The sequence below is a fragment of the Leptosomus discolor genome, chromosome 19 (genome assembly GCF_034619465.1).
Source record: "Leptosomus discolor isolate bLepDis1 chromosome 19, bLepDis1.hap2, whole genome shotgun sequence".
NCBI lineage: Eukaryota > Metazoa > Chordata > Aves > Leptosomiformes > Leptosomidae > Leptosomus > Leptosomus discolor.
The window spans coordinates 11010785-11036735 of NC_141409.1; the positions used below are offsets into that span (position 1 = coordinate 11010785).

Below are 25951 nucleotides of genomic sequence, written 5' to 3' on the forward strand. Positions count from 1 at the left end.
GGCCATAGTCCTCCAAACGCAGGGCTTGTCCCCACCTTCTTTGGAGCGCGGGGAGCGTGGGGGGCAGCTGTCCTGCCCGAGCCAGGTCTGTGCTCCCTGGGAGAGGATGTCCCAGGGTAATGCTGAGGAAAAGCCAGGCAAAGCCGAGCACTACACGGCTTCACGGACAGCCGGGCTCTCCGGCACAGCCAGGCAGGCACTAACGGCACAGGTAAGGTGTTTATTTTCTGCCTCTCCAGCAGGAAGGGGGTGAGATGCTGAGGGCTCGGAGTCCAGTTTGGAAGTCACTGCTTTGAGACGGTGAGTTGGAAGAGAAAATGATGGAGATGCTGGTGGGAAACCAGCCTTCCCCTGCTACCCCGTGCCTTCCTGTAGATGATGTGGCTTCGTCCCCAGCCTGGGGCTGGAGAGGGAGAGAAGAGCTGCGGATGCACTTGGCTTGCTCCAAGTCCTCGGGCGCTCAGCTAGAGTTCGTTCTTGCAGGAACCTGGGAAGAGAGGAGGGGAAAAAAAAAAAGCAATCCAGCGATGTTGCCAGCCTGAGTTTGGTTTGTCTCTTTCCCCGAGAAGGATGAGGTTGACCTCAGCCTCTGTGCACCCACACTCGCTGCTTTCCTCTTGCCAAACAGCCCCAGCCTGGCTCTGTCCCACCGCAGTTGGGAGCGTCACTCTCGCCTCCCCGGCGTGCCTGGGGAGTCCTGTGCAGAGTCCCAAGGCGGGGGGAAAGCCGGTGACAATAACACGGGTGACTGCGGCACAGCCACGTGCGGTTGTGAGTCTGTCGTGCTGCTGACGGGCTGTGTTACAGCCCAGCAGTGACAGCCTGTGCTGAACTGGGGATAATTCAGACTTGGAGGGGCTAAAATGGTTATGGCTTAAAGAGATCCGATCTTGTGCCTTCACTGGCGGTTCAGACAAAAGGAAATGGTTTTTAGTCCTTATCCCCGCTGGGCAGATACTTGGGGCGTGCAGTTGTACCAGCATTCAGTTGTGAACTGCTGTGCAAGGCAGAGAAAACGGACAGCTACTTCACTCTCCGTGGGATGCCCTGCCAGCCCCAGTGCCTGCTGGAGCACAAAAGGACAGTCTTGTGCCCTCCAGGGAATTTCAAGACCGTGAGAGGGACAAAAAACCAAGTTTTGCTTGCAGGAACAGGCTTGGCAGAAGTTAAATTCAGGGCTTCGGAGTCATCGCTTGGAATAAATCCATGTTACCTTGTGATACTGCTCGCATTCCTTGGTGCTGTCACTAATAGTATGTACAAGGCAATACCAGGAAACTCACTCTGTTGGAACACTCAGTGGTTCTGGTGATTACCCCTTTCTGCAATGTTTTTTAAGTGTCTCTTTGCAGCTACTTACTCTTCAAACAAGTTCTTTGAAGTCTTTTATATCTAAGCCATTACTGCAAGCAGTGACCTGGGACTAGATACGCCCTGAAGTCTTTCCAGGCACCCTCACCCCTCTGCCACGAGCACCAGGCTGCTGCTGCACACCCGCTCCTGGGCTGGCCCAGCCGTGCCTGGTTTCTGGGTGTGTTTGACCAGAATTATTTAATGGGAAAACAGGCTGCAAAGAGCTGCCCATCAAAATAAAGTGTTCATACGGCTTGTGCTCTACTGGGAGGCAAGGTGCAGGGCTCCAGGGGGAGCTCAGGCACCCACGGGGACGCTGCCCTGCTCTGCGGTGCCGCGGGGGAACACGCCAGGCAGCACCCACCGCCTTCAGCCATTTCACACGACGGCTCTCACCGCCGTCTCTTCTTCAGCTTTCGCTACTTGGGAGACCCTCTCTGGTCCACTGCTTGGCCAAGGACTGGTCTGTAGACTTCAGAAAGAAATGCCTAAAACTTCCCAGGCTCGTAAATCTGCCAACTTCTGCACGCTCCCTAAACTCTCCTGATTGACTTTTCGGACTGTTAATTTCCTAAGAGCTGGGGTTTCTTTTCCAAAGACTAAGCTGTATCAGTACAGGGAGGCAACGCAGCCGGCGAGGGTGCTGATCGTGAGATGTGACCTCATAGGGGGCTCCCTCGGCTTGTGCCCCAGAGCCACATTTCCAGATGCTGATCTTACGATTTCTGGGTGCTGCAAGGGCAGTCAGATGGCGCAGCCATAGAAACAGCTTTGAAATGAAGCTAATGGGCTGTTTGTGTTCATCTTTTATTAATTACAGGCTGCTGAGCTTGAGGGAGATATAGATTAATAGTGGCATATGTGTTACTGATCTCGCTGGCCCGCAATCTGCTCACCGTGGCCAGCGTGGGTGGAGCGAAATATTTCAACCCTGCTTTTTTCCAGGCACTTACACGTCTCCAGACGCTCCTCAAGGAAAGAGATCTGCTCGCTCAGGGAGTCGATTCTGTCCAGTTGCTGGAGGGAGTGGGACAGCCGGCTGATGGGATCTGCGCCGACATCCTCCGGCGCAGATGGCATGAGGTTGTGGAAGGGGGCCAGCACCGACTGGAGTTTCTGCAGGGAGAAGGGGAGCCGTGAGCGGCTCCTCCGCAGCCGGGAGGACCACCCGGCGGGGGGTAGCACACTGCCAGCCGGGGTGCACCCCACGGGGGCGGCGTGCCGGCCGGCTCGCGGGGCTTCGGTTGCCTTCAAAGGGCCGCTGGGCTGGAAAAGCCGCTGCGTGGGCACTGCCGGCAGCAGGGAGCCCAGCTGGGGCGGCTGCGGCGGGAGGCCAGCGCGGCGTTAAAAATAGAGCCGGGGTGGAGGGAAACCCTGGCTGCGAGCAGCCCCGGGTGGGAGCTGGCGGAGCGCGGCCTCGAGCTGCAGGAGGGCAGCGAGGGCAGGGCAGAGGCGCGGGCTGAAAGCTCACCTGCTCCAGCGCTTCCACTCTGCTCTTCAGGTCTTGCATTTCTTCCTTCATTTCACCGGGGGGACCTGAAAAAGTGGCCAAGAGGTGGTCAGTGAGTAAAAGCCCACTGCCCAAGATGAAGTGGAAGGCGCTGGGGAGAGACGTTGCTGCAGGGCTCAGGCCAAGCTCTGCTGCTTTCCACTCCCTTCCTAGCGAGCCCCTGGGGTCTGCCCCGCCAGGACCAGCCCCGAGACCACCAGTTGGATCCAACACCTGCTGCAAGCACTGCCATCTAGTCCTGCTGCTAGCGCAGCCTGTCACTGCTGCTGGAGGACCTGCAACAAAGCGGGGAATTTCTCAGACAGTGGGGTGATGCTTAAAGGACAAGGCATCTGGCAAAGCTTGGCCTTTCGTGCCCGTGTTGTCAGACTAGTTAGCAGCCAGGTTTGCCCTATCCCATGGTGGGCACGAAGGATCGTCCCTGCTGAGGGCCCTGGACAGGGGGATAAAGGCAGGTGGCTTGTGGGGCACGTGCAGGCGGTGCCCTGCTCTCCCAGGCGTTCACTGCGTGATGCCTGTGCTGGCCACAGCGCATTATTACTCACGGTACGAGTTTGAAGTGTCACAGCGCGTACCAAAAGTAATAATGGGCCGTCGCCAGCGGCGCCCGCCGCTCCTGGTGGCTCCGGACTTGTCCTGCGGGAAGGACGACGTCGATGGAGAGAACAGCCGCATCCCGGACACCGCATGCCACGGCCAGGCTCTGTCACCCTTGCAGATGGAGCAGCGGCTGGCTTTGCGCACAGGGGAGGTTGTTTGGGTGGTAGAGGGACTCCTGGGTCACTGAGAATAAAGCTGAGGGGTTCTGGCTGTCGTCCCCTCTCTTGTCGCTTTGCCACTCCTGCTCCCGCCACCCTGTGGTGCTGGGTGTTAACCCCAGCTTTCAGCGAAGGCCCTGGGCAGCCGGGGCTGTCCTGCAACAAGGGGGCAGGTTACCTGCTTGGCTGAAGGTTTCTGGCCCGGGCTCTGGCCCCAGGGGCTGGCACGCCTTGTCATCAGCAGCGAGGGTGAAGCCATCCCGGCAGGCACACTGGTAGCTCCCGGCCGTGTTGATGCAGAGCTGCCCGCAGCCGTGGCTCTGGCCGGCACATTCATCCACGTCTGAAACCAGAGCGAGGGCAGGGGTGGTGAGGAGCTGCTTACCGGGAGGGCGAGGGGTGGCGGAGGGCTCAGCCATGCGAGCAGGGGTCCTGCTCCCCTTGCTAGAGCCCCACGGGCTCACGCAGGGTGGGGATGTGACGGGACCCCAGACTGCGCTGGCGTTTGTGCTGGGCGCAGCTCGGGGTGCTCTCAGCGCTGCAGGGTGCGAGCACGACACCCGCCAGCGCCCGGGACCACAGCCTTTCCACTTGCACCCGGCTGGAGCAAACCTGGGCTAACCCCCGAGGGGGATCTGGCCTCCTCCCCTCTGCCCACTCCCTCCACAAAAGAGCCAGAAACAAAAGCTGCGGTCAGAAATGTCCCAGCTCCGGCCAGGCGGGCGCAGGCAGCCCTCGGCTCTCATCCTGGATTTATGGCCGGGGTTTTGGTTCCAGCCAGCCGTGGCGAGGAGCTATCAGCCTTTCAAGTGTGTACAGAACCCGGTAACCTCTCCTCACACGGGGGAGTTATTAAAGCTGTTCCCACAAAGCAAAATGAGCCGAACCGCTTCCCACGCCCGGGCGAATCTGTTTTAGGCGGTGGGAAAATCCTTCCCCCCCCAGCCCTGTGCTGGAGCCGGAGCTGTCAGCAATGTGCTCAGCCCTGCCCGGCCCAGCGTGGGTCAACGCCACTCGCTCCTCCTCTGCCTTATGGGAGGGTGGAAAGCCGGGAAAGGCTGTGGCAGGGGTTTGCACCACGCTGGTGTGCACCACGCCGCCTGAATTCCCCGTGCTTTGGCGAGGAGCATCAGGCTGCTCTCAGCCTGGAGAGAGGCTCGGTGCCTGGAGATCGTCAGTCTTCCCCTCCACCCTCAAATATTTTCGCTTTGCAGATTTAGTCTCTGCGGTAAATGGGTGTCTCAGTTTACAGCGAGAGTTTACAAAGCCCGAGAGATGGGTCAGTACAAGCACACAATCTTGGGCTGACCCGAGTGTGACTGCTACTCTGCCCTTCAGCTGGCTGCACAGCCACGGCAGAGCACAGCCTCTGCTCCCGCTGACCCAGCACGGAGCAGCAGCGGAGAGAAAATCGGACTGCCAGGGCTGCACACGAGGGTTGGGAGCGTTGAGGCAGCCAAAAGGAAGGTCAGAGCTCTCCTGGGAGCCGTCCTTTCCTGGCCAGTGCATCAGGCATCGCTGCCCTGGAGCAACACATGGAGGTGTGCGTGTGTGTGGGCAGAGGGGTCACTGGTTCCCCTCTGTGGTCTGGTGGCATGTGCCAAAGCCTGGTGCTGGTCCCTGCCTCCCACCAAGGGGTCAGTCCGTGGGCAGAGGACCTCCAGAGCCCCACGGCAGCCCTGGTGCTCCCCGGAGGAGCTTTCGCAGCAGCAGTGGGGCAGGCCCGATGCAGGGAGCCCGGAGGGGAGCCGCGCGGCTCGTACCTGTCTGGCAGGTTCGCCCCATCCAGCCGGGCGGGCAGGCGCATCTGCCGGGGAAGGTACAGCTCCCACCGTTCTGGCACGGCACCCAGCAAAGAGCTGCGAGACAAAACACGAACACAGCGTCGTCGGGCAGCTCTGGGGGTCCCAAACTCCCTCCCCTGCCACCATGGCTCTGTGTGTACACACACAGTGCACACCCACCAGCCTGGGGCCAGGATGCTCTGCCCCAGCTCCGGAGCGGTGGGGCTGAGCTGACCAGGGTGCACAGGATGGGTGGGATGAACAGGACCTTGGTTTTGCAGCCTGGAAAGAGGCCGAGGCGCCAGCACAGCCAGGAGGGAGGAGGGCGATGGGCAGCAGCAGGCGCTGGGAAGCCCCTGGTGCTGCGCTCTGAGCTCATCTGGGGCCGGACTAGCTGCTGATGTGGTTTGCATTTGTTTTGTGCTGTACATCACAATTGCCTCCTGAAAGCATTTCTCTTCCATTACTGCTGATTTATATGGAAACTACTTACTCATTTTATTTATCCTCTGGTAGCTATAAAGTTAATCAGCAATCCCAAAGGAAAAAGGCCTGCGAGGCAGCAGAGGAAGGCTGGGAATTAATCAGAAATCGAACTGCATTTGCTTGTGACGCCGAAAGTTTAAATGCTTTGCTACAGGGGCAACCCACCTGACAGGCAGAGTGCTGGTAAAGGAGAGAGCTGGCTGCCGGGGGGGGGCCTCACCCAGGGACCTGAGCTACCTGGCCCGTGGGGTCTGGGGGAAGGGCAAGCGCTGGCACCACGGTGGCCCAGCAGCCTCTTACCTCTGTTGCAGCCGAGCGCGTGGCTGTTAGCCCTGCTCCAGCCGGGACAGCACGATGCCGTGGGCTGGGGCAGCTGCCTGTACGCCTGCCGGTAGGCAACCCTGTAGATGGTCCTGCAACGCAAGGACGGGGCTGAGGTGGGGGGCTGAGCATCTGCCCCAACCCCCATCCCGCTCCCGTGCCAGTGGGTCAGACCTGGGAGCTCCTTCCCCACGGATCGAGGCAGGACTCGCCCCCTTCCACAGCCCCCCACGAGTCGCTGCCTCGCTGGGACGGATCCTGCTCCCCTCTCGGGTCCCCGGCGCAGGCAGCTGCCCTCACCTGTAGGTGCTGCAGAGGCGGTGGCCCTGGCAAGTGGTGAGGTAGGGCTGGTAGACGGGCTGGACGTGGGACTCGGCGTAGGCGGCCAGCCGGCTCTGCGGCGCTGCGGCACAGGCTCTGCGGCTGCGGCGAGGGGAGCGGGTCAGACACCGGCTAAAAATCGACCCACCGCTTCGCCCTTCGGGGCAAAGGGGCTCCACTGATTTACACCAGCACAGGACGGGGCCTGACAGCCCCTCCCTGCAGAGGGCTAGTGAAACAGCAGCGGCTAATTGCCCGAGTGACCCCAGAGGCTACTTCAAGCTGTTTCGGGGCAGCGACACAAAGCTCGAGCGCTGTGGGCTGCACCAGCTCTTCCTCCCCGGCCCCTGCACGAAGGCGCTGACGCCTCCTCGTACACTCACCCCAGCACAGTCCCTCTGTCCCAGGGGAGAAGTCGGGGCCCAGATTTCAGAGGGATTTACTGAAAGCTGTTCTCCTTCCATCCATCGCCTCCCTTCCCTTAAAATCACTCAGTTTCTGGATGGTTTTTCCCTTACTGAGACTGAAATGGATGCCACTGTGTCACCCAGAAATTAATGATTTCACAGGACAGGCTAAGATCACTGCAAAAAAGGTAAAGGCCAGACAAAAGTCACCCTCCAGTCTTCCTAAGATAACTGTGATCCAGTCAGAAACTTTCCCAAGGTTAACAACCAAAGTGGTCTTGGTTAAAAATTCAATTTTCCAGCCCAAGCAGGTCAGTCCCACTGAGGAACTCATCTACTTGTCTCAGCCTCCCAGCCCAATTAGAAACTAGAATAAAAAGCCTGGGAATTAGCATGGACATCAGATGGCTTCCATTAACTCCAGAGAACCCCTCTCAGCCTCCCTGATTAATGCTATAGAACGTGCAGTTTTTAAATGGCAATTGTTTGCTTTGCGAAATTTAGAATAAAGCCATAGCTGCAGCCTGTGCGTGCGAGCGAGGAATTCAGCCTGTGGTTTTAGTCACCACCAGAATGCAAAAGGTTTCATGCTAGAGGAGAGTATTTCAATGTAAAAACAAACTTTGCAGAAAATGTGAGCTGTATCTGGGGGGAGAGGGTGTAGAGCTCGAGCTCCTTTTGGCTGGGGAAGAAACTGAGGCACTGAGCTCTGGGCTTCCTCTGACCCAGCAGGAGCTGAGCTGCGCCTGCCCAGGCTGTGCTGGGATCCAGGGTGCTGTGTCGTGCCCTTTTCCCAGTAAGGGAAGAGGAATCACTGGAGCTGCAGTTCCTGGGCTTGCTGGTCCAGGGACCGCAGCCACCGCAGCATCCCCAGGAGCACAGGGCAACAACCAACGGGGTTTTCCACACCCACACCCCCTGGATGGGGCATCCTCTCGGAGCTGGGAGGCTGCATCCTCCCTCGATGGCTTGTTTGCAAGGCTCCGTTGGTGTGACAGCCAGATTGCACACGTATTTTTGTGCAAGGATGTGCTTGAAAGCGACAACAATAACTCATGAACAGCTCTGGGCCCGATTAGCTTTGGAGTCTCCTGGACAAAAAGCCCAGAGGGTCTTTGTGCCCCCCCCCCCCCCCCTTACATGGAGCTAAACGGAATCAGGGCATTTTCTGTGAGAGGCTTTTTCGCTTCATTGACAAAACAAACAAACACCAGTGAGGGGCTGCCGAACCCCGGCTGCCCCGGGAAGACTCGGCAGAGCCTTTTCTCACCTTCTTCCAGCCCGGTGAGCTTCCCGTGCACGTGCAGCTGGCTGAACAGGGCTCTTCATCACCCAGCGAGGATGCACCTCGCCGTGATGAAGAGCCAGGCTCTTCATCACCCAGGAGATGCAGGCAAAAAAGGGAGCTTACCCTGCCGGGGCAAAGCCATCCGCGCCGGTCACGCCGAGGATGAGGAGGAGTCCCGGGAGCAGGCAGCTGATGTGGCGCATGTCCCGTCCCTCCCGCGGCGCCCCGGGCTGTGCGGCACGACTGAGTCTGGCTCCCTGGTGGGATGCGCTGGCTCCTACCGCATGTCTCGCCCTTCAGCGGGCAACCCTGCCACCGAGAGAAGAGCCGTGTCACCCCAGCTGGTGACATCTGACGGAGCCGTGGGGACAGGGCCAGCCCCTGCTCCCGGGGTCGGAGGGATGGCGCCGGGTGTGCACGGACCCTCGGAGGGCAGCGCAAGGGGCTGGGGCAGGAGCACCCTTGCTGGCAATACAGGGGAAGAGGGGACACCCTTGCTGGCAATACAGGGGCAGAGGGGACACGAGGAAGCCACGAATCCCTCCTAAGGCGGGCGCTCCTCCAGGCACAAACCCACTTCTCCCCACACATTCCAACGGCGTGGCAGCGATTGACGCCGGGGGACGCCTGGCCCGGCACACAGGAGGTGCCCTCGGTGGCACCGGGGGCTGCACAGTCGCTCGTCGAGGGGCAGGGAAGGGACCTGAGTCGCTCTGCCGTACGTTGCCAATTCCAGGCAGCGAGGGCAAAACAATGGCCCCTAATTTCTCAATCCATACAGCATTGTAAAGCGGCGTTTTCCCACCACAAAACACACTGAAATCTGATCTTCTTCTCTTTAAAATAAAAGTTCTTGCCAGAGGAAAGTGCTGCAAGGGCCATATGTACCGTCTGCGGAGTCAGTACTAACCGAGCCGCAAATAAAAGGGCTTTGATTTTCTAGCAGAGGACAAATATGAAACAAGGCTGAAGACGGTCAACAACAGTATCTAATTTAAACAATATATCTGCCTTAAACAAAACAGTTGGCCTCCGGATGGCAGCAGTAAAAGGAGGAAGAAATAAAGAAACCCACCTTAAATATATGCTAACTAAATAAAGAATCAGCCTTTCTGATTAAATCTTGAGAAAGGAGTGGCTTTATGGGGAGGCGACACAACAAGAAACATCCTTCTGAGACTGCAAATATTGTGAGCTGCAAATAAACTTTCTAAAATCCCCAGGTGGGGTAGGGTGGGACTGGACCGGAGAGTTGCAGGTTCACCCGCAAACTCTTTTGGGACAATTCCTAACTCCGAGCCAAGTTGTTAGGGACAACCATCCCGAATCTGTAGACCCTGCAGGTCTCAAAGCCCTTCTCCAAGGCACCCAGCATCATCTTTGCCTTTGTGCAGGTAAAGAAAGTGAGGCACGGAGAGATGCAGACCTGCATCTGGAGAGAAACCAGCCTGGTGCTTTGAGGACGTAGGGAGGATTTTGGTGACATAAAGCCTATAGTCCTCCATTCACCTCCAAATGTAGCAACAAATTTCATCTTCTAATGGTTAATATATGGTATCTCCACCATCAGGAAACCAAATCTTGGTTGACCTGCAGGAAATTTTTTTTAAAAATAGTGAAGAAACCTTCTCTCTCCCCAGTCCTCCTGGAGACTAACTCCCCACTGCTCAGCCAGGCGGCTTTTCCCAGAGCTATACTGGGACACAGATTTTCCTTATAATCACAGATCCTCAGACTAGCAGTGCTTCTCCAGGAGCCTGTAAGTCAAACTCTGCCAACCATCTCCATCCTCCCACAGGATTCCCGTGACTGCTGTGGGAGCTTTCCCTGTGGGGAAGGCAAGAAATGCAGGGCACAAGCCTAAAATATAGACAGTTTGTTTTTTCGCTTTGAAATGGAGCAGCATTGCCTTACCTCAAGCGGTCAGAGTATCCCCTCTGGGTCATAAAATTATGGTTGCTTCATACCAGAAAAAGTTTCAAAAGTGGAAAATGCAATAGTCTATACTTGTCTTTTTTATGAGTTTATGAAAATCAGCCCCTTTAAAGCTGCAGAAGATCCACTACCTGCTCTAATACTTCTCTTTTAAAGCACGTAACTTAAGGAAAATCTTTTCATACTGAAGAAAATAAGAGGGTTTTTGTGACTGCCTTTCTAGTCTCTCAAACGAAGAGGGGAAGCCCCATGGTCTGGCAAGTGAAACTATGCGGGTGCATCCGAGCTTCTGCTGTTTCAGAGGGCACCAAACTCTCCTCGGCTGGCCATGTGCTCCTGTGAGTCTGGGGGTCCCTCTCCCACCAGCCAGAGACGTTCTCGTAACTCTCCTGAGTTTGCTCTTGCCTAACCACCCCCCCCCCCCAGCAACTAACAGGGAAAATACAACCCACCGTGTGGGTGAGCAGCGCTTTGCCCAGCTCTGCCCAGCAACCCAAGGCTAAAACTCCAGGCGATGGCAGCAAGAGGACTCGGGGTCTGCCTGCAAAGTGGTGCAGGAGCATCCAGCCCCTCAAGAGGATGCGATTCCCCTGACGGGAACGTGACAGCCGCGCTTCTTCAACCCGCCTGGCCTGGTTCTGCAGGTGAAATCGCCGCTCCCAGCTGCATGCTGGACCTTCCCAGTACCCTTAGAGCCAAACCCTCCCGGAGAGGGTCAGCACCAGCAGCGGGGAGATGGGTTTTCCCTTACCAACTGGGATGGTTGGTCACCCATCCCCTCCGCCGGCTGGGATGCAGGCACCGCCGCGCACGGGGGGGGGGGATGCGGGAAGGATGGAGCCGGGGGGGGCACGGGGACGCGGGCACGGCGGAGCGGGGGGCAGGAGGGTGACCCCGCGGAGCAGGGTACCACGGAGCGGGCTGCGGCGACGCGGACACGGCGGAGCGGGGCGCAGGGACACGGGGACCGCGCTGCCCGGCGCAGGGATGCTCACCCCGGCCCGCAGCAGGCCGAACCCCGCTCCTCCGGGCTCTGTACCCCCCACCCCCAACCCCCCACCCCCCCGCCTCCCCGGGGCAGGCGGAGCCCTGCTCTACCGGCCCGGAGGCTGCCCGCAGACCCGCCGCCACCCCCCCCCACCCCCACCCCCGGGCACCTCCCGGGCCGCCACCCCCCCCCCCCCCCCCCCCCCGGGCGTCCCCTCTGCCACAGCGGGTCCCGCTCCGCGAAACGCCCCCGCTCCCCCCCCCCCCCCCCCCAGCACCGCCCGTCCCGTCCCTCCCCGCCGGAGGATGCGGCCGCTCCCCCCCCCCCCGCCCCCCCCCGGGACTCACCGGTAGCCGCGGCGGTGCCGGAGCCGCGGAATCGCCGCCGCGGCCCCCCGCGCATTTCCTCCCCCGGCCCGAGCCGGTCCCTCCGCCCCGGCCCAATGAGCTCCCGGCGGGGAGGAAAGCGGAGCCTCCCGGCCGGGGGGGAAGAGCCGGGGCCCGGGGAGCCTCCGCCTGCCCCCGCCCCGCCGGCCCCAGCCCGCCGCCACCTGCCCCCGCGCCCCCGCCGAGGTGCCCCGGCTCCCCGGGGGACGTGCACGGACAGGGCAGGACCCCCCGGAGGAGCCCGGTCCTGTTTGGGGATCAGGCAGGGACAGGGCAGGACCCCCCGGAGGAGACCGGTCCTGTTGGGGGACGTGCAGGGACAGGGCAGGACCCTCCGGAGCAGCGTTGTCCTGTTTTGGGACGTGCAGGGACAAGGCAGGACCCCCCGGAGGAGCCCGGTCCTGTTTGGGGATGTGCAGGGAGAGGGCAGGACCCCTCGGAGGAGCCTGGTCCTGTTGGGGATCAGGCAGGGACAGGGCAGGACCCCCTGGAGGAGCCCGGTCCTGTTGGGGGATATGCAGGGACAGGGCAGGACCCCCCAGAGGAGCCCGGTCCTGTTTTGGGACGTGCAGGGAACAGGACAGGTCCCCCTCCGGAGCAGCGTGGTCCTGTTTTGGGACGTGCACGGACAGGGCAGGACCCCCCAGAGGAGCCCGGTCCTGTTGGGGGTCAGGCAGGGACAGGGCAGGACCCCCTCCGGAGCAGCGTGGTCCTGTTTTGGGACATGCAGGGACAGGGCAGGACCCCCTGGAGAAGCCTGGTTTTGGGTGGGGGACATGCAGGGACCCCCGGAGAAGCCCAGCCCTGGGTGGGGGGAACATGGTGATGTTGTGCCCCATGTGTTGCCGCTGCTGCGCTGACCCCGATGGAGGTGGGATCGCAGGGAATCCCTGCCCTGGCATCGATCTGGAGCCTTACCTGCACGTTCCCTAGGGCAGGCTGAGCCCCGCAGCCCCACCAGCCCATTTCTGCATGCCCCAGGCTACAAGGACACAAGGTCCCTGCCACCACCCCACCACCACCACCCCAGACCAGCTCGCCTGGCTGGGCAGGGGATTAATGGCAAGAGAGGGAGACCCCAGCACAGCCTCCAGCTCCTCGCCCAGGGATATTGAGACTCCCAGGTGAAATGGTCCATCACCAGTGCAATAGCCAGAGCAAAATTATTTCTCTTTGCTAAAAAATACCTCATCTGGTTCTGCATTCCCCAAAAGAACATACAACTACAAGAGGAGACATCGTCTTTCCCGAGCTTAGAGATCTAACACACCATACTGGTCCATAGCCTCCCACCGTGCCTCGTTAATCCCCCCGAGCTCATTACAACAGCAAAGTCCTCCAGAAGCAGGCAACGAACTGCCAGGACAGGGAGGCTGGTTTCCAGCGAGCCCTAAAGGATGCTCAAAGGACTCCCTGGATGCCCCCGCTAGCTGTGGAGCAGTGTGAGGATCGACCCGGAGAGATGCCCAAACCCAAGACACAGACCCACGCAGGGTGCAGCTCCGCCGGCTTGCCAACACCTGCCCGGGGACAGAGCAGGCAGGCCGCTCCCCCAGCTGCCTGCAGTCCTCTCATGTTCAATGCCCGGTGACTTATCAAAGCAAAATTCTGCAGTTCTGTTTGTGCCAAACTGCCACTTGTTTTGTCTACATTTCTCTCTGGGAAATTAGAGCACAGAGGCTTATTGTTTTCCAAATGACTTAGGCGCCTGCCCGTGCACAGAACCAGCCTTAAAGATAGCAGGGGTCTGACGTGCAAATGAATGGCAGGATACAACCCCCTGGGAATATTTGTTCCCGTTAAGCTTTGCAATTTTTTTGGAAAGCATGTAGGCATTTAAAGGAAATATTTACCAGTTAAACAATAATGGCTCCAAAAGAGCAACGGAGATGACTGGCCCATGTATTTCATGGATACGCTGAGGCTGCTGATCAAACCGGAGCTGTCTCAGGTCGTGCTGCACCCTCCGGGGAAGCCGATGGGTGCTGGGTGTGCTGGTGTGGGGCTCTCAGGTGGACCGTGTAAAAGGAGAATAAACCGCTTTGGTGCGACCACCCCCCCAGGGAAGGGAGCAGAGGAGAGGAGAATCAGCTCTGGGACGTGCTGGTGAAGATGGAGCTCCATGGTCAGGGAGGACGGAGCACGTGGGAGATGGGATCCCTCTCAGCAGCAAGGGAGAGGCTTGCTGATGCTGGTGGAAGCGCAGCTCCACGTTACACAGCATCTCACATGGCACAAACGGGTTTGCTTACTCTCTCTGGATCCAGCCTACCTCTGGGGAATGATTTCATCTCACTTAATCTCATAAGCACGAAGCACAGGCAACTTTTCCCAAGAGCCTTGAAGGGACGGTAATTATCTTATTATGCGGAGAGTGTTATTGTTTTTTCTGGTGTACGGGGGAGATGAACAGAGCCTGATATTCAACTTGTCTAGTAATTGCAAAACGCATTTGGAAGCCAATGGAAAGCTTCTCTGTCTGACCGTGCTGAAAGCACAGGATCTCATTTCGCAGCCGAGACACTCACCTCATCCGTGGTGCTTCATCATTTCTCCTGGGCAGAGATCCTCTCCTTGAGGAGCATCTCGGTTTCTTACTGTCAGAACAGAAAAAGCTGCCGTTACCCTCCCCTTGTCATGCAGGCAGGGATCAGTGACGCAGCCCTCGCCCATGATCGCCCTGCTGTGGGGTTCCCTGGATGCTCCCAAAGGTCCTTGCGGAGCGGGACGGAGGACAAAAGCAGGATCGTGGCCACAGAGTACCTGTGTCTGGCGTTGGCACAGAGCTCACGCCGCAGAGGCTCGCTGGTGTGCCGGAGAGGCACAGATACCGCAGTATCGGTGGTCGGGCACGGGTGCAAGCAAGGGCTGAGCAGGGCAGAAGCCCTGGTTCCGCCTGCCGCAGCGCCAGGGCTTTGCTGAACACCGAGCTGTCCCCTCCAGCAGTCTCCCCAGTGCCCAAGGCTGGGATTTTCCAAGAGCCCAAGAGAATGGGGTGCCCCATTCCTGCTGATCCTCCCCTGGGTGTATCCAAGTTTCTCTCACACTGGTTTGCCATCCCACCTGCTGCACCCCAACACTGTATTTTACCATCTTCAGTACATACACGTGCTCTTTTAAGGATGAAGACCCCTAACTGCCCAGGCAAACTTTGCATGAGTCCCTGGGATCCCAAGAGTAAATTTGATGGTGAGAAAGGGGGTGGACTCGTGGACACCCAGCATCCCTCACAGCACTCATCTTCCAGCTCCTTGCGAGACAACACCGCTGCACGCAGGACTAAGCACGCCACCTTTCAGGGTCTCCATCAGCCTTCTCAGCCATAAGGCGATTATTCCCTGAGTACACTGCAGCATTCTAAAATCCTGCGAGTTTTTAAATTGCAAAATGTTTGCTTTTCTGTTCCATTTACAGGGTCAAATCTTTGCTCAAGCAAAGTGCCCGTGTCAGCTGCTTAAGAACTGCATACAGCCCATTAAAAGAGCATTTAATCCTCCGCTCTTAGGGAGGGTTCAGTGTCTTTTATGCTAATATTCATTATGCTGGGCGGAAATCCCCCAGGACACTGCCTGGCAAAGTTCCCTTGAAAGCAGAGGAGTTCTGCCAGCTCAGAGTGGGAGAAGATCAGATCTGTTGGCTCTGTTGATATCGGTGTGATGCGCTTCTGAAAAAGGCAGTGAGGGATTTTGGCTCCAGACTGCAAGTCTGTCTGAATTTGAAGTCCTCCATGGACCGGTGTTTTACATGTTTCCTCCAAAGCTTTCTCCCTTGCACACTAGAAGTGTACTCCCACGACATCTAATATTAATGCTTGTCTCTCGGCCAAGAAAGAAATGTTTCTGCCCAACCTCCCTCTTAGATTTAAGATGTCGCAATCTCCTTGTCTCCCACTGGTTTTACCACCAGTGTGAGCTGTGAGGCACGCTGAGTTGCTGGCCCAGAGCAGGTCTCACTGGGCTGGCTGCAAAGGTGAGATTTCCACCCGCCTCCCTGTTTCCTAGAGCCCATCCCGCAGACCTGCCAAGCGCACCGCACCCTCCCGGCCGTCGGCGTCAGATCCAGCATCACCCTGAGAGCATCTGTGGCGGATTGAGGGCTGGAGGTGTGGGTCCCCTGCGCGGTGGGTGAGCTCAGAGGGTGTGAGGGTGTCTGGGGCTGGGGGGGGGCGGGGAGCTCAACTTTGCTCTGGCTCTGTAGGCATGCGAAAGGAATGATTAACAGAGGAGAATTAATAGGGGATCAGCACTAAGTTCCCACATCATGAACCATCTCTTAAGAAAGGAGCGCTCACAGCCCGTGACAGCAAACGGGACGTGCCCAAGCACACGAGCGCTTCCCCAAACGGGGGCCAGAGGTGCTGAAGTGGCAGATGGAGACAGAGGGACAGGGGGACAGGCAGGAGAGTGACACACATACAGATGCAAAACTTTTCAGCTGCTACAAGCCATGGCTGACCCTGTACCTGCTGTGTACAATGGGCTCTCGCTGGCCCCCGCAGGGGTCTTGCACAGAACTGGAAGCGCTTGCTAAAGCAATAGGAATTTTTGGTGCTTCTGAAGAAAAAAAGGGCGAATGGCTTTTCCTGGTTTAGGACAAACTCTTCTGCTCTTTCATAAGGCTGTTTGTAAACTTTGCACTTAAGTTTAGGCTCTGGAGCAGTCCCTATTCTGCAGAGCTCTGCAAGGAAAACAACCTCCCACTATTCTATTATGTCCCATATTGTTCTGGGTTGCGTCAGCTGCAGACCAGTTATCTCAGTGGAAATCTAGAGGAGTCCGTTGATGTCAGTGGGATCAAAGCAGGTCAAACCGAGAAAAGTGCTTGGCCCATAGCTCAGTCTGTCGTCACCAGTTGCCCAGCGCTATGCACGTTGTCACCAAGACCCAACTGCCACAAAGTGATTTTTTTTTTTTTTGCTTGAGTAAGGACTTTGCAAGCATTAAGTGTCTCAGGACTGGTATGTTATAACTTAAGGCGACCGTAGAGACATGAAGCAGCCTAGCTGTGGCAAATGCGTGAACAAGACAACGTCCTGTAGCCAGGTTTATTTTCTCTTACATTTAGAGGAGGCAGTAATGGCTGCTGCATAAAAGCTGGGAAAGGATTTATCTCACCCAGGAATAAACTGAATTTTGCGGCTTTCTGGGAAATTTCCCTGGCAAAAAGTGACATTAGTCAGCGGGGAATGGTTGCCCATCCTGACGTTCCCCTCTGTGTTTTCCCGGTGAATCCCTTCCCGACGAGCGCATGGGAAGTGCGGTGGGAATGTCTGCGACCTGCATGCACAGCTCGGGCCCTTCGTCACGGCCACCCCAGCGAGCAGCTCGGGAGAGAGCATTTTGCACAAGACTGGTTTTCGCTCTGATTGTCCTTCTCTATCAGGAGAAAGTCGCCGACTCCAGAAACCTGCACTAAGCGGAGCTCCTCTCTGCAGCCGCCTCCCAAGGTATGGGCAGGACAGGAATCCAAGCGTTCACTTTGGGAGAGAGGATGGAGAGCGAAATAACGTTTCTGATCATCCTCCTCTGTTTGCAGAGACCCTTTTCTTTCCCTGTCTGGTCTGAAAGCACGAGTTAAATCTTCCCTTGCGTTTCGCCATGCCCTTCTGCTGCTGGTGTGACTGTGAGTCAGGTTCGTTTACTCTAATTTGTTGCAGTTTGTAAATCTGTCTCCCCAGAGCCAGCCCCATCTGCAGCAGCAGAGTCTGGGAAATGGCTCAAATAAGCTTGCAGCCCAGATTCAATTTCTCTTCCTTACCTCTAGGGAAACTTGTGCAGAGCTGGTAGTTTAACAGCATAGAGGGGGACTAACTCAATCGGCCGAATGAATGCTGGATCACAGGGAATAACGCTCAAAATCTGCCAGAGCAGACTCAGTGTGTTCTGCTGCTACCCAGAGGAGAGGCGGATTTTCAAGTAGGCTCAGGGTCCAGCCATTGCATCTGGGCTTCCGTCTCGCACAGCTTCCCAAGCGGCGTCAGAGCTTCCCAATCGGCTTTTAAATTAATTTTATCACTGACAAAGCCTTGTTATTTTTTTTCTTATGTTTGATTCTCTGCCCAGTGAATTGATTCCATGAATGTTAGACCCTGGGAAAAAGTTCGCTGGGTTATTTCTATCGAGAGCCATTCACTGGCGTGGTCCTGCTCCGTACTCCTGCACAGCCAGCCAGTGCCTGGGTATCCCAGCTGCTCCTACCCCTAGCCAGCCTTTTATCCCAAAACACCCCAGGTGCCTCACTGAAAGCCTCGTGCCCACACTGTGTGATGCCAGGGATGAGGATGGCGGGACCCACAGGCCTGCAGGCAGCTGAAAACAGGCAGCATGCAAACCACCCAGCTCCGTGGTTATAAATTTGAGAGGCTTTGCTGAGCTCCTGGCACCCACACACCAGCACACTCCAGCCTCGGCCGTTAGCCAGGGCAAGCCTCAGGTCCGCACAAGAGCAGGGACGGTCCCTGCCCACAGCCCCATCCAGCCCCGAGTCCTGCCCGCATCCAGGGGCCGAACTCCGCCGCGGTGCCGCCTGAAATCAGCAGCGCGGCGTCACGGCTCGGGGTCCTGCCACGTCGAGAACGAGTTGGCACCGCCACGTGCTGCGCGGAGGGGAGAGAGAGCAGACGGGAGGAGCGCAGGCGGCGGGATGAGCAACGTGGTGATGTATCAGAGGTGTTCAGGGAGCAGGCAGATGGAAAAAGAGAACGAGTTGTGGAAAGAAAAGACATTTGCTAAGGATTCTCGCAGGTATTTGTGCAAGTGTTTGCAGCCTTCCTCTACATGCACGGGAGGTAAAATTTACCCTCTGGGTTCTCCACTCCTGGAAAACAGCCTGAGTGCCAGTGGGGAAGAATTAAAAATAGTAGTGCTGCAGGTTGGACTCCGCTCTGAGCAAACCAGTGCTGGAGACGCTCCTCGGCTCAGCACGGCACGGCTGACAGCGGAGCCAACCTCGCTGGGAGCAGCCGAAGGATGCTTTAAAAACCCACCTGCTCCGGCAGCCCTTTGCCAGTGCCGTGTGTTCAACCTGCCCCCAAGGTTCCCGCCATCGTCTCTGCTTGAGCAAGGGCAAAAACCCGCCCAGAACCCGCAGGGTCTGGCCTGTCAAGGATGGCAACGACACCGTCCCACTGCCCCCAGCGCCAGCTCGCCATCCCCGTCCCATCCACCCCACCCTCCCCGCTGCGCCGACGGCCACGGCTCGCACGGTACCTGCGGCACCTCGCTGTCCCCCGCCGCGCCGGGAGCAGCCCCGCCGCCGCGCTCCCCGATGGCTGCCGATGGCCGTCCATCCCCGCCCGTTCTGCCCTGGGGCTGGTGGGCCTGGGCACCCGCCTCGCGCCCCCGGCATGACCGGCTGCTGGCCGCGCACAGGCAGGAGGTGGCTGCCGAGGTGGAAGGGCGGCTTTTTATGCTTTTCTTCCTGTATAAATCAGGCTGGGGATGGACAATCCCAGACAGGACTTCCTGTGTGTGTTATGCGCTGATAACGGGCGCCGCGAGGAGAACAAACACGGCCGCCCCACACCCGGAGGGGGAGAGGGGCCATGGGGCGGCACCCCCCATGCTGTCCCCACCAGGGACGGCCGTGGGGTACCGAAATGGAGAGGAGGCAGCCGCACGTCCCCGGGGAGGGAGAGGGCTGCCCGCCTGGGCTCCCTGCCTGCACCTCACACCAGGCCTAAGATGGCTGCTGCGCCCCTCCCTCCTGCCTCGCTGGTGTGCGGTACATTTTGGCAGCCCCTAGCCCCGCTGCCCCTCATTCCCCCTTGGAGGTGGTGGATGGGGGGCCAGTGGGGACCCCCGCAGCGTTGGGGCCTTCCTCACAGCCCGTGCCAAGCATGGTGGGGGTGGCAGCCATCTTCTCAAGAGGGGGGCATGTTGACGTTAGGTGCCAGTGGGACAAGTTCTGGGGTATTTTTGTGACCCTCTGAAATTTGGGTTACAATGCAGCAGTCAGTCAGTTTGTTGGATGGCTTGTCACCCCCATCACACTGTCCCTGTGTTGGGAAAGAGTGAGGTACAGGCAGTTTGGGCCACTAAATCTGCGGGACACCACCCAGCAAAGATGGGATCTTCAGCGCCAGGCAGCAGAGAGAAACAACTGCCCCGGCTCTGTAATTTTCAAGGCTGTTCTGGTGCAAAGCTGTTTGTGATTTCAAATTTAATGTAGGTGTACGTGTGACTTTGGTTCTGGATAGCCAAGGGAGCGATAGTACACTTTTTAACTGGAATTTGAAACTTTGATCCAGACTTTATGCCAGGAAAGGAGGCATTTTAGAACACGAGGGCTGTGAAAGTAGTAATTATTTCTTGATTCTCTCAGAGGACGCCATCAGGGTGCCAAGCAAGCAGCCCCATGGCTGCCTGGCCATCGCTGCCTACCGCTGCAGGCAGCGAGACCCCCACAGCACCCATATGCTTTCCTGCTGGCCCAGCAGAGTGCACGGCGTGGGTCTGGGGACACATGCTGTCTGGGTCTCCCCCAGAGCAGAGCTATGTCCCTGGCTCACTCCACACACACCCAGGTCCCGTCGGCCTGGGCGGCACAAAGCGCTTGTGCGCAGGCTTACGGTGAGCAGAGGATTACTCCCACCCTTATTCAGCAAAATATTGCTCTGGGCAAGTCCCTTGGGAGTTGCAAAATATTCCTGTGTTTATTTACATAAATGCACGGCTAAAGAAAGACCCCACTTGTTTTTCTTGGCAGATATGTTTTTAAAGGCTGTTTTCTGCCGCCCATCATTCTCTCCAGCGATAGGTGACTTTATCCTGCGTGCCGCTTGCTGCGAGCGTTGCCAGCTGATGGACTCTGTGGAGTGCGTCCGTCCAGGGGAGTCACTTCTAGGCACAAGCGTGTGTTTGTGCTCAGTTCTGCATGAAATTCTGCGTGTGTGTGGTTGTGTGTGCCTGCCACATTATCCTGTAGGGAGGGTCTATCTCCATCCCCTTTTTTGTGCTCAGTGCAGAGCTGAGTTTTAAGCGATAGCTCCCTATGGAAACTCAGGTGCAGAGCTGACAGCTTTCTCCACCATCAGCAGACACACAAGCTCAATCCTGCCTTCACAAATCCTAGCCACCTCCCCCAAAACTGAAGCCCATGAACTTTGAGGAAAACTCTAGACCCCAATTTTATCAGCTGCAGCAACCACCGCTTGGCCCTACGCCGTCTCTCCCGTGTCCTCTGCCCCAGGATGGACACAGGTCACAGTACGAGGCTGGGATATCGGCCACCCACACCTCCACAAGCACACGGAGCTAGGCACGGAGCAGGACTGCTCTGGCCTCTGCAGGGATGTGTGGAAAAGGGTTCCTGTTTACCCAGCCTTTAGTAGCTTTAGTAGTAGCTGCTGGAGCGGGAAGCGGTCAGCAGGGGCCATATGAATGGGTATTTTTAAATTTGAAATCATGACGCTTCACCTTGCAGAGCCGCTGCTATCCTCCTGTGGAAGTCAGTGTTGGGGAAAACCTGGGCGTCAGCCAAGGCTCAGCTACGGAATGTGAGAGGGAAGGAGGGAGGGAGGGAGCCGCAGGGTGTCGGTGCCCCGCGCCCAGCCGTGCGCAGCCATGCCCGCATGCCTGCACCTCCTTGTCTTCCCCAAACCTCCTGCTGGCATCCCCTCCAGCACACGCCGAGGCACAGGACCCCTGGCAGCCTCCCCAGCCCGTCACAAGGTGACCTTTTCGATAGCCCACAGTGGCAGGTGGCAGCGGGAGCCACCAAAAGCCAAGCACGCAGATGGGCAGGCAGCCCCGAGCCGGGACACGTGCTTTCCCAAAGGCCGTGCAGCCCTCTCCGCCGCTCTGCCCCGGCTCAGCGACATTCAGGGCCTGTCAGGCGTGAATTGAGTAGGGGGATGGAGGGGGCTTTAGCTCCTCATTAGCCCTAGCCAATTAGTGTGGCATGCTGCTCTGCTGTCAGCTGATGCGGCTGCCGTTGAATAACCCCTGCCCACGCTGATCCCTTTAAGTTTGAGGCCGTGGTTGGTTTATAACTGGTTTTCCTCCATGGTTTTGCTGCAGGAACTTTTCTCTTACGTGTGTCTTTTCCCTCTGAGTTTCAGCTGCTCCTGAGAAACTGGTTTATTCTATTGGCCTTTTTGGGCTGCTCTCTGCCTAGCGTGCAGTCCGTCAGGGTTTAATCAGCGTACGAGTGAGCATCAGGGAAAATGCTGTCCTGCAGTAACATTTGATACTTTAAATAATAAAGTCAATTACCAAGCAGCAATTAAAATCAGATGGCAAAAACTCCACCTTCAGTCTGTACAGCTTTTACCAGCGCAGTGAGCGCAGGGCAGCCCAGCCGTGCCTGGCAGAGCGATGGGGTCGGAGCCTCAGCCAGCGTAAAACGCTGCCGCACCCCCCCAGAGCTGGCCCAGACCTTTGTCGGATTTAGGAACACTGTACCAAATGTTTCCAGGCTTGGGCCACTCCAAATCCTTGGGCGGCGACTGCTTCTTGGGGAGCACGCTGCGTCTGGGAAACGGTCCCCGGCCACCGGGCGGGGGCATGGGATCCAGCCTGCCCGGGTCCTGTTTCCACCCACTTCCTGTGTTCTCCATGGAAAAACTATTTTGCCATCCCTTGCCTGCTTTCTCGTCAGTGGATAATAAAAGCGCCAGTCCCATCAGAGGGATGATGTGCTGCTTGCTCAACTAACATCCACGGACTGCTTTTAGATTCCTGCATGAAACCTGCTACATAAATTTAGCTCCTAATTTTAGGGGTTGTGAACTTTCACTGGGTCTCAGCAGAGGCAGCAGATGATTGCTTGAGCCTGACAGTGTAAAAGGAAACATCTCAAACCTAAACCTATTCAGGGAGCAGGGGAGGAAAAGCAAAACATTTTGCTGCTCATCCTCTGCTGAACCCAGGTTGCCATCCTCGTGCCTTAACAACCTCTTGATTTCGCCAGCCACCGAAGATGCTGCGCGTGGGATGCACAGGGCACCTGTGGGGACCCGGAGCCGGGTCCTGGCACTGCCCTGCAGATTGCCCATGCCATTGTCAGGGCGCTCAGAGCCACCAGTACCAGGGCAAGATCCCCAGCAGCCAGGTTTCAGCACTGGGAGCCTTGCTTACGTGCCCTGTGCACCCCACCATCCCCTGGATGAGCTGCACCCCAGCCAACTCCCCCCCCTCGCTGCTATTTCTTGTGAGGCACCAGGTCCTGCATGCCCAGATCTCATGAGCTCCTGGGGAGCAGTGACACCTCTAAATCTCACTTGGCCGCTCTCCAGCCGTTCCTTGGGGTGAGGATGCTGGTGAAAACAACAGGCGACAGCACTGGGCAGAGTCCAGCCCGGAGATTACGTTGCACCTCCTGCATGCCGGGGCAGGACCAAGAAGTTTTGAGGGTGCCGTGGGAATACCCGAGCAGTGCAGACGTAATTAATCAAGTTCAGAGATTGTATTCTTCATTAGAGCTTCTCGCTGTGCGGGGAGAGCCTCAGGAGTCTGGCAGGCAACCGCAGCCTGGCTGGGAAACAGATCTGTCTTCTCCTGGTGAAAATCTTCTACGAAAAGGAATTTTATCTGCGTTTTGCAGAGAATGTTGCAGATTTCAGAGAAATCAGAATGCAGGGGAAAAAAAGTTCCTCTGAAACTATCAAAGTCTCTCAGTTCAAAAATCGATTTTGAACTTTAGGGCCCCAAAGTCTGAATGATTCATTGAAATTGTATTTTTCCCACTCGAAAGGTTAAAAGAAGCGTTATTGTTAAAATAAAACTTCACCAGTGAAGTATCTGGAAAGACCACAAGCCAGGGCACAGGTTGGCTGGTTTGGGATGGGGCCATGCGGTGTGCTGCGGGGTGACGAGCTGAGATTGCCGATGGGCTTCTGTTCGCAGAGGGATTTCTGGGTCACCGTGCAGCCCTGTGTCCAGTGAGCCCCTATCGCCAGGCACAGGGGAGCAGCACTGAGGAAGGCTCTTTTGGCAGAGCTGTTTGGGGAACATTTGTTCCCTCAGCTCTTGATTATTTTCGTTTAAAAAAAAAAAATAAAATCATAGAGATCAAGAAAAGACGCTTTGGGATAGCTGCCTCTTCCGAGGTCTTTCCCTGTTGTTTCAGCTTGCCCAATGGTTTTTGTGTCTCTAGATTTTTATCTCATGGTAAATGCTTATTTTATCCCTGGCAGTAAGAGGCAGAAAGACTCCTGATTTTCAACACTTGGGAAGCACATGTAATACCATCCAGGCATGGCTGGATCTGCTGCTGACAACGGCAGGGCCGGAGGCTGCAGATGCCACCAGGTAGAGGCTCGGTCTCTTCCCCAGGAGAAGCCACCCTGGGCCCACTTTGGACAAAGATCTCTTTGTGCAGGTCTCTCTTTCCACATGAAAGCCTCCACTTTCGCAATAAAGCCATTTTTCAAGGTGTCCGGACACTCCTAATATCCTCCCATTGGCACTAGTAGCTGCTTATTAACACAAAAGGCTAATTGCTACCAATTTGTTAATTAGATATTCAACATCACGTTGCGCAAGGAGTTGGGGTTGTGATGACAAAAAGCTGGAGGCTGACCTCCGTAATGCTGACTTTAAGTAGTGCTTCCTACAGAAGATTGGCGGGTTCTTCCAGGATGTCTCTAACATGGGAATAAGCCAAAGCACCGGCTACGTGCGGGACACAGCCCCGGCCAGGGAAGTGTTTCTATTGTGGGCAATGCCTGAGTGCACGCATAAAGCCCTGCACGTGCTCCCGTGCTCTGTCAGAGGCGTGGAGGAACCTCAGCACCAGCAAGCTCGTGCCACCGAGGTCAGTTTGTCCAAGCCCATAAATCAACTCCAGCAAAATTAAGACTGGCGTCAAAAGATCGGCCAGACCTTACTGGGAAGCACCTCGTACATCTGCGCTTTCCTGGCTCAGAGCCGCCCCGAGACACCCCTGAAGCACTCCCACACGTGTAGCTGCCAAGGACTGTGTACTAGTTACCAAGAGAGCTTGTGAGTGTGTGATTTCCCCTGAAAAACCCATTCCTGTCAGACCAGTGGTGGGTAGCTCCTGCGCCGGCGGGTGAGCGGCACGCCAGCCCTTGGTGTGCTTCATCCGAGCAACCCCGCTCTTGCTCTGGACAAAGAGCTCGAGGAAGGCCTGATACAAGACGGGGAGAAAGTGAGGGAGACAGGGAGCAGCGACTAAATCTTGTGCAAGATGGTGTCTTGCACACAGGCAGCAAACCCTGGGCTGGGGGACAAATTCCCCTGCTCCGCAGCACTGCGGTGGGGGTACCACTGGGAGCCCGGTGTACCCAAGGTCAGGGACGTGGCCGTGCCTTGCTGCTGCTGCTGTGACAGCATCAAGGACAGAGACAGGAAAAAGCCCAGAGCCTCTCTTTCGCTAAGCCAGCTTGGTAAAGGGCTCCTTTATCTGCCCTTTGGTGTGAGATAAAGTTCCAGCGTTGTCCTGCCCGAGCAGCTTTCCATCACTCACAGATACCTCCCCTTGCTGCAGGAAGGGATCAGGCATTCAGAAAATATTTGAGCAAGACTGTATCTTTTTGAAACCCGTGCGCAATGGAAAGACACACAGGGTGGATTAGATCTACACTGCGGGGGTTTCGGTATCTCCTTGTCTGTGCAAGGACAAAGCACATATCCTCAGCCTGTAGGACAGGGCTGGGAGGGCCTCTCTCATCCTAAGTCCCTACAGAGAAGAATTATCACAGAACAAATAGGGACCCGAGTGCTTGGGCTCCTTACTGGGCTGGGAAATGTTCCCCCACCGACTGCCTAGAGCATGAGGAGATGCGGTCCCTGCACGTCCCTGGTGCCTGCCTTGGAGCCAGCTCCCACTAGCATGGAAAGATGGGAAAATATTTTCCACCTCCAAAATTTCACTCAGTTAATCCAGCTGCCCCTTTCTTGCACCAGGAACATCTCTACAGATGCATTCATTTACAATCATTCTTTTAATGTTACTAACCTTTGATAACTGCGTTCAAATCCTAAACGCAGAACTTTTCTTTCAGCAAAGATCCAAAATATGAATTTTGAATTCTCCCCACGAAGTATCACCAAATGATCAAGCAAGTAAGGACCACCACAGACCTGCCTTCATTCTGAGGATGCAAAAAGAAAACATCCTCTCCGTGCTTCAAAGCTTAATGCGTTGCTTTGGTGATACACAAACATCTTGAGAGCTAATCAAGATTAACATTTGTTTTAATGAGACTGCAAGAACTGTATCTTATTGCAACACGTACTTTAATGCCCTTGACATAGGTGTGTACTTGAAAATGATGAGCTGGATTTCTCCAGGATGATTTATCACCATCTGGCAGTTCAGCTCTTCTCTTTGTGCTCTGCCCTCCCCTACAAGGGACCTGGTTCGGAAGACCTTCAGTGCCCATTTATTTCTATGAAATCCTTGTGCAACACCATGAGGAACGACTGGGAGGAAAAGGCATATCATGA

General features: G+C 56.7%; 1 protein-coding gene across 1 annotated transcript; it reads right to left on the reverse strand.

The window, feature by feature from the left end:
• Nucleotides 1–464: 464 nt before the first annotated feature.
• EGFL7 (EGF like domain multiple 7) lies at nt 465–11534 on the reverse strand. Its single transcript, XM_086475836.1, has 10 exons — nt 11499–11534; nt 8476–8537; nt 8352–8438; nt 6513–6635; nt 6192–6304; nt 5385–5480; nt 3800–3964; nt 2825–2889; nt 2307–2469; nt 465–487 (listed from the first exon to the last, which is right to left on the reverse strand). Exons 3-10 carry the CDS (start codon nt 8429–8431, stop codon nt 465–467), a joined length of 828 nt encoding a protein of 275 aa, XP_086331962.1. The 5' UTR covers nt 8432–8438; nt 8476–8537; nt 11499–11534.
• Between the last annotated feature and the right edge of the window lie 14417 nt (nt 11535–25951).

Excerpts from the sequence above, each read along its gene's own strand:
- EGFL7 (XM_086475836.1), bottom strand. The coding sequence starts at position 8,431 with ATGCGCCACATCAGCTGCCTGCTCCCGGGACTCCTCCTCATCCTCGGC. Across the intron at positions 3,965-5,384 it reads GGGGCGAACCTGCCAGACAG|ACGTGGATGAATGTGCCGGC; the intron begins GTACGAGCCGCG and ends CTCTGGTTTCAG. Across the intron at positions 488-2,306 it reads TGAGGAGCGTCTGGAGACGT|GTTCCTGCAAGAACGAACTC; the intron begins GTAAGTGCCTGG and ends CTCTCTTCCCAG.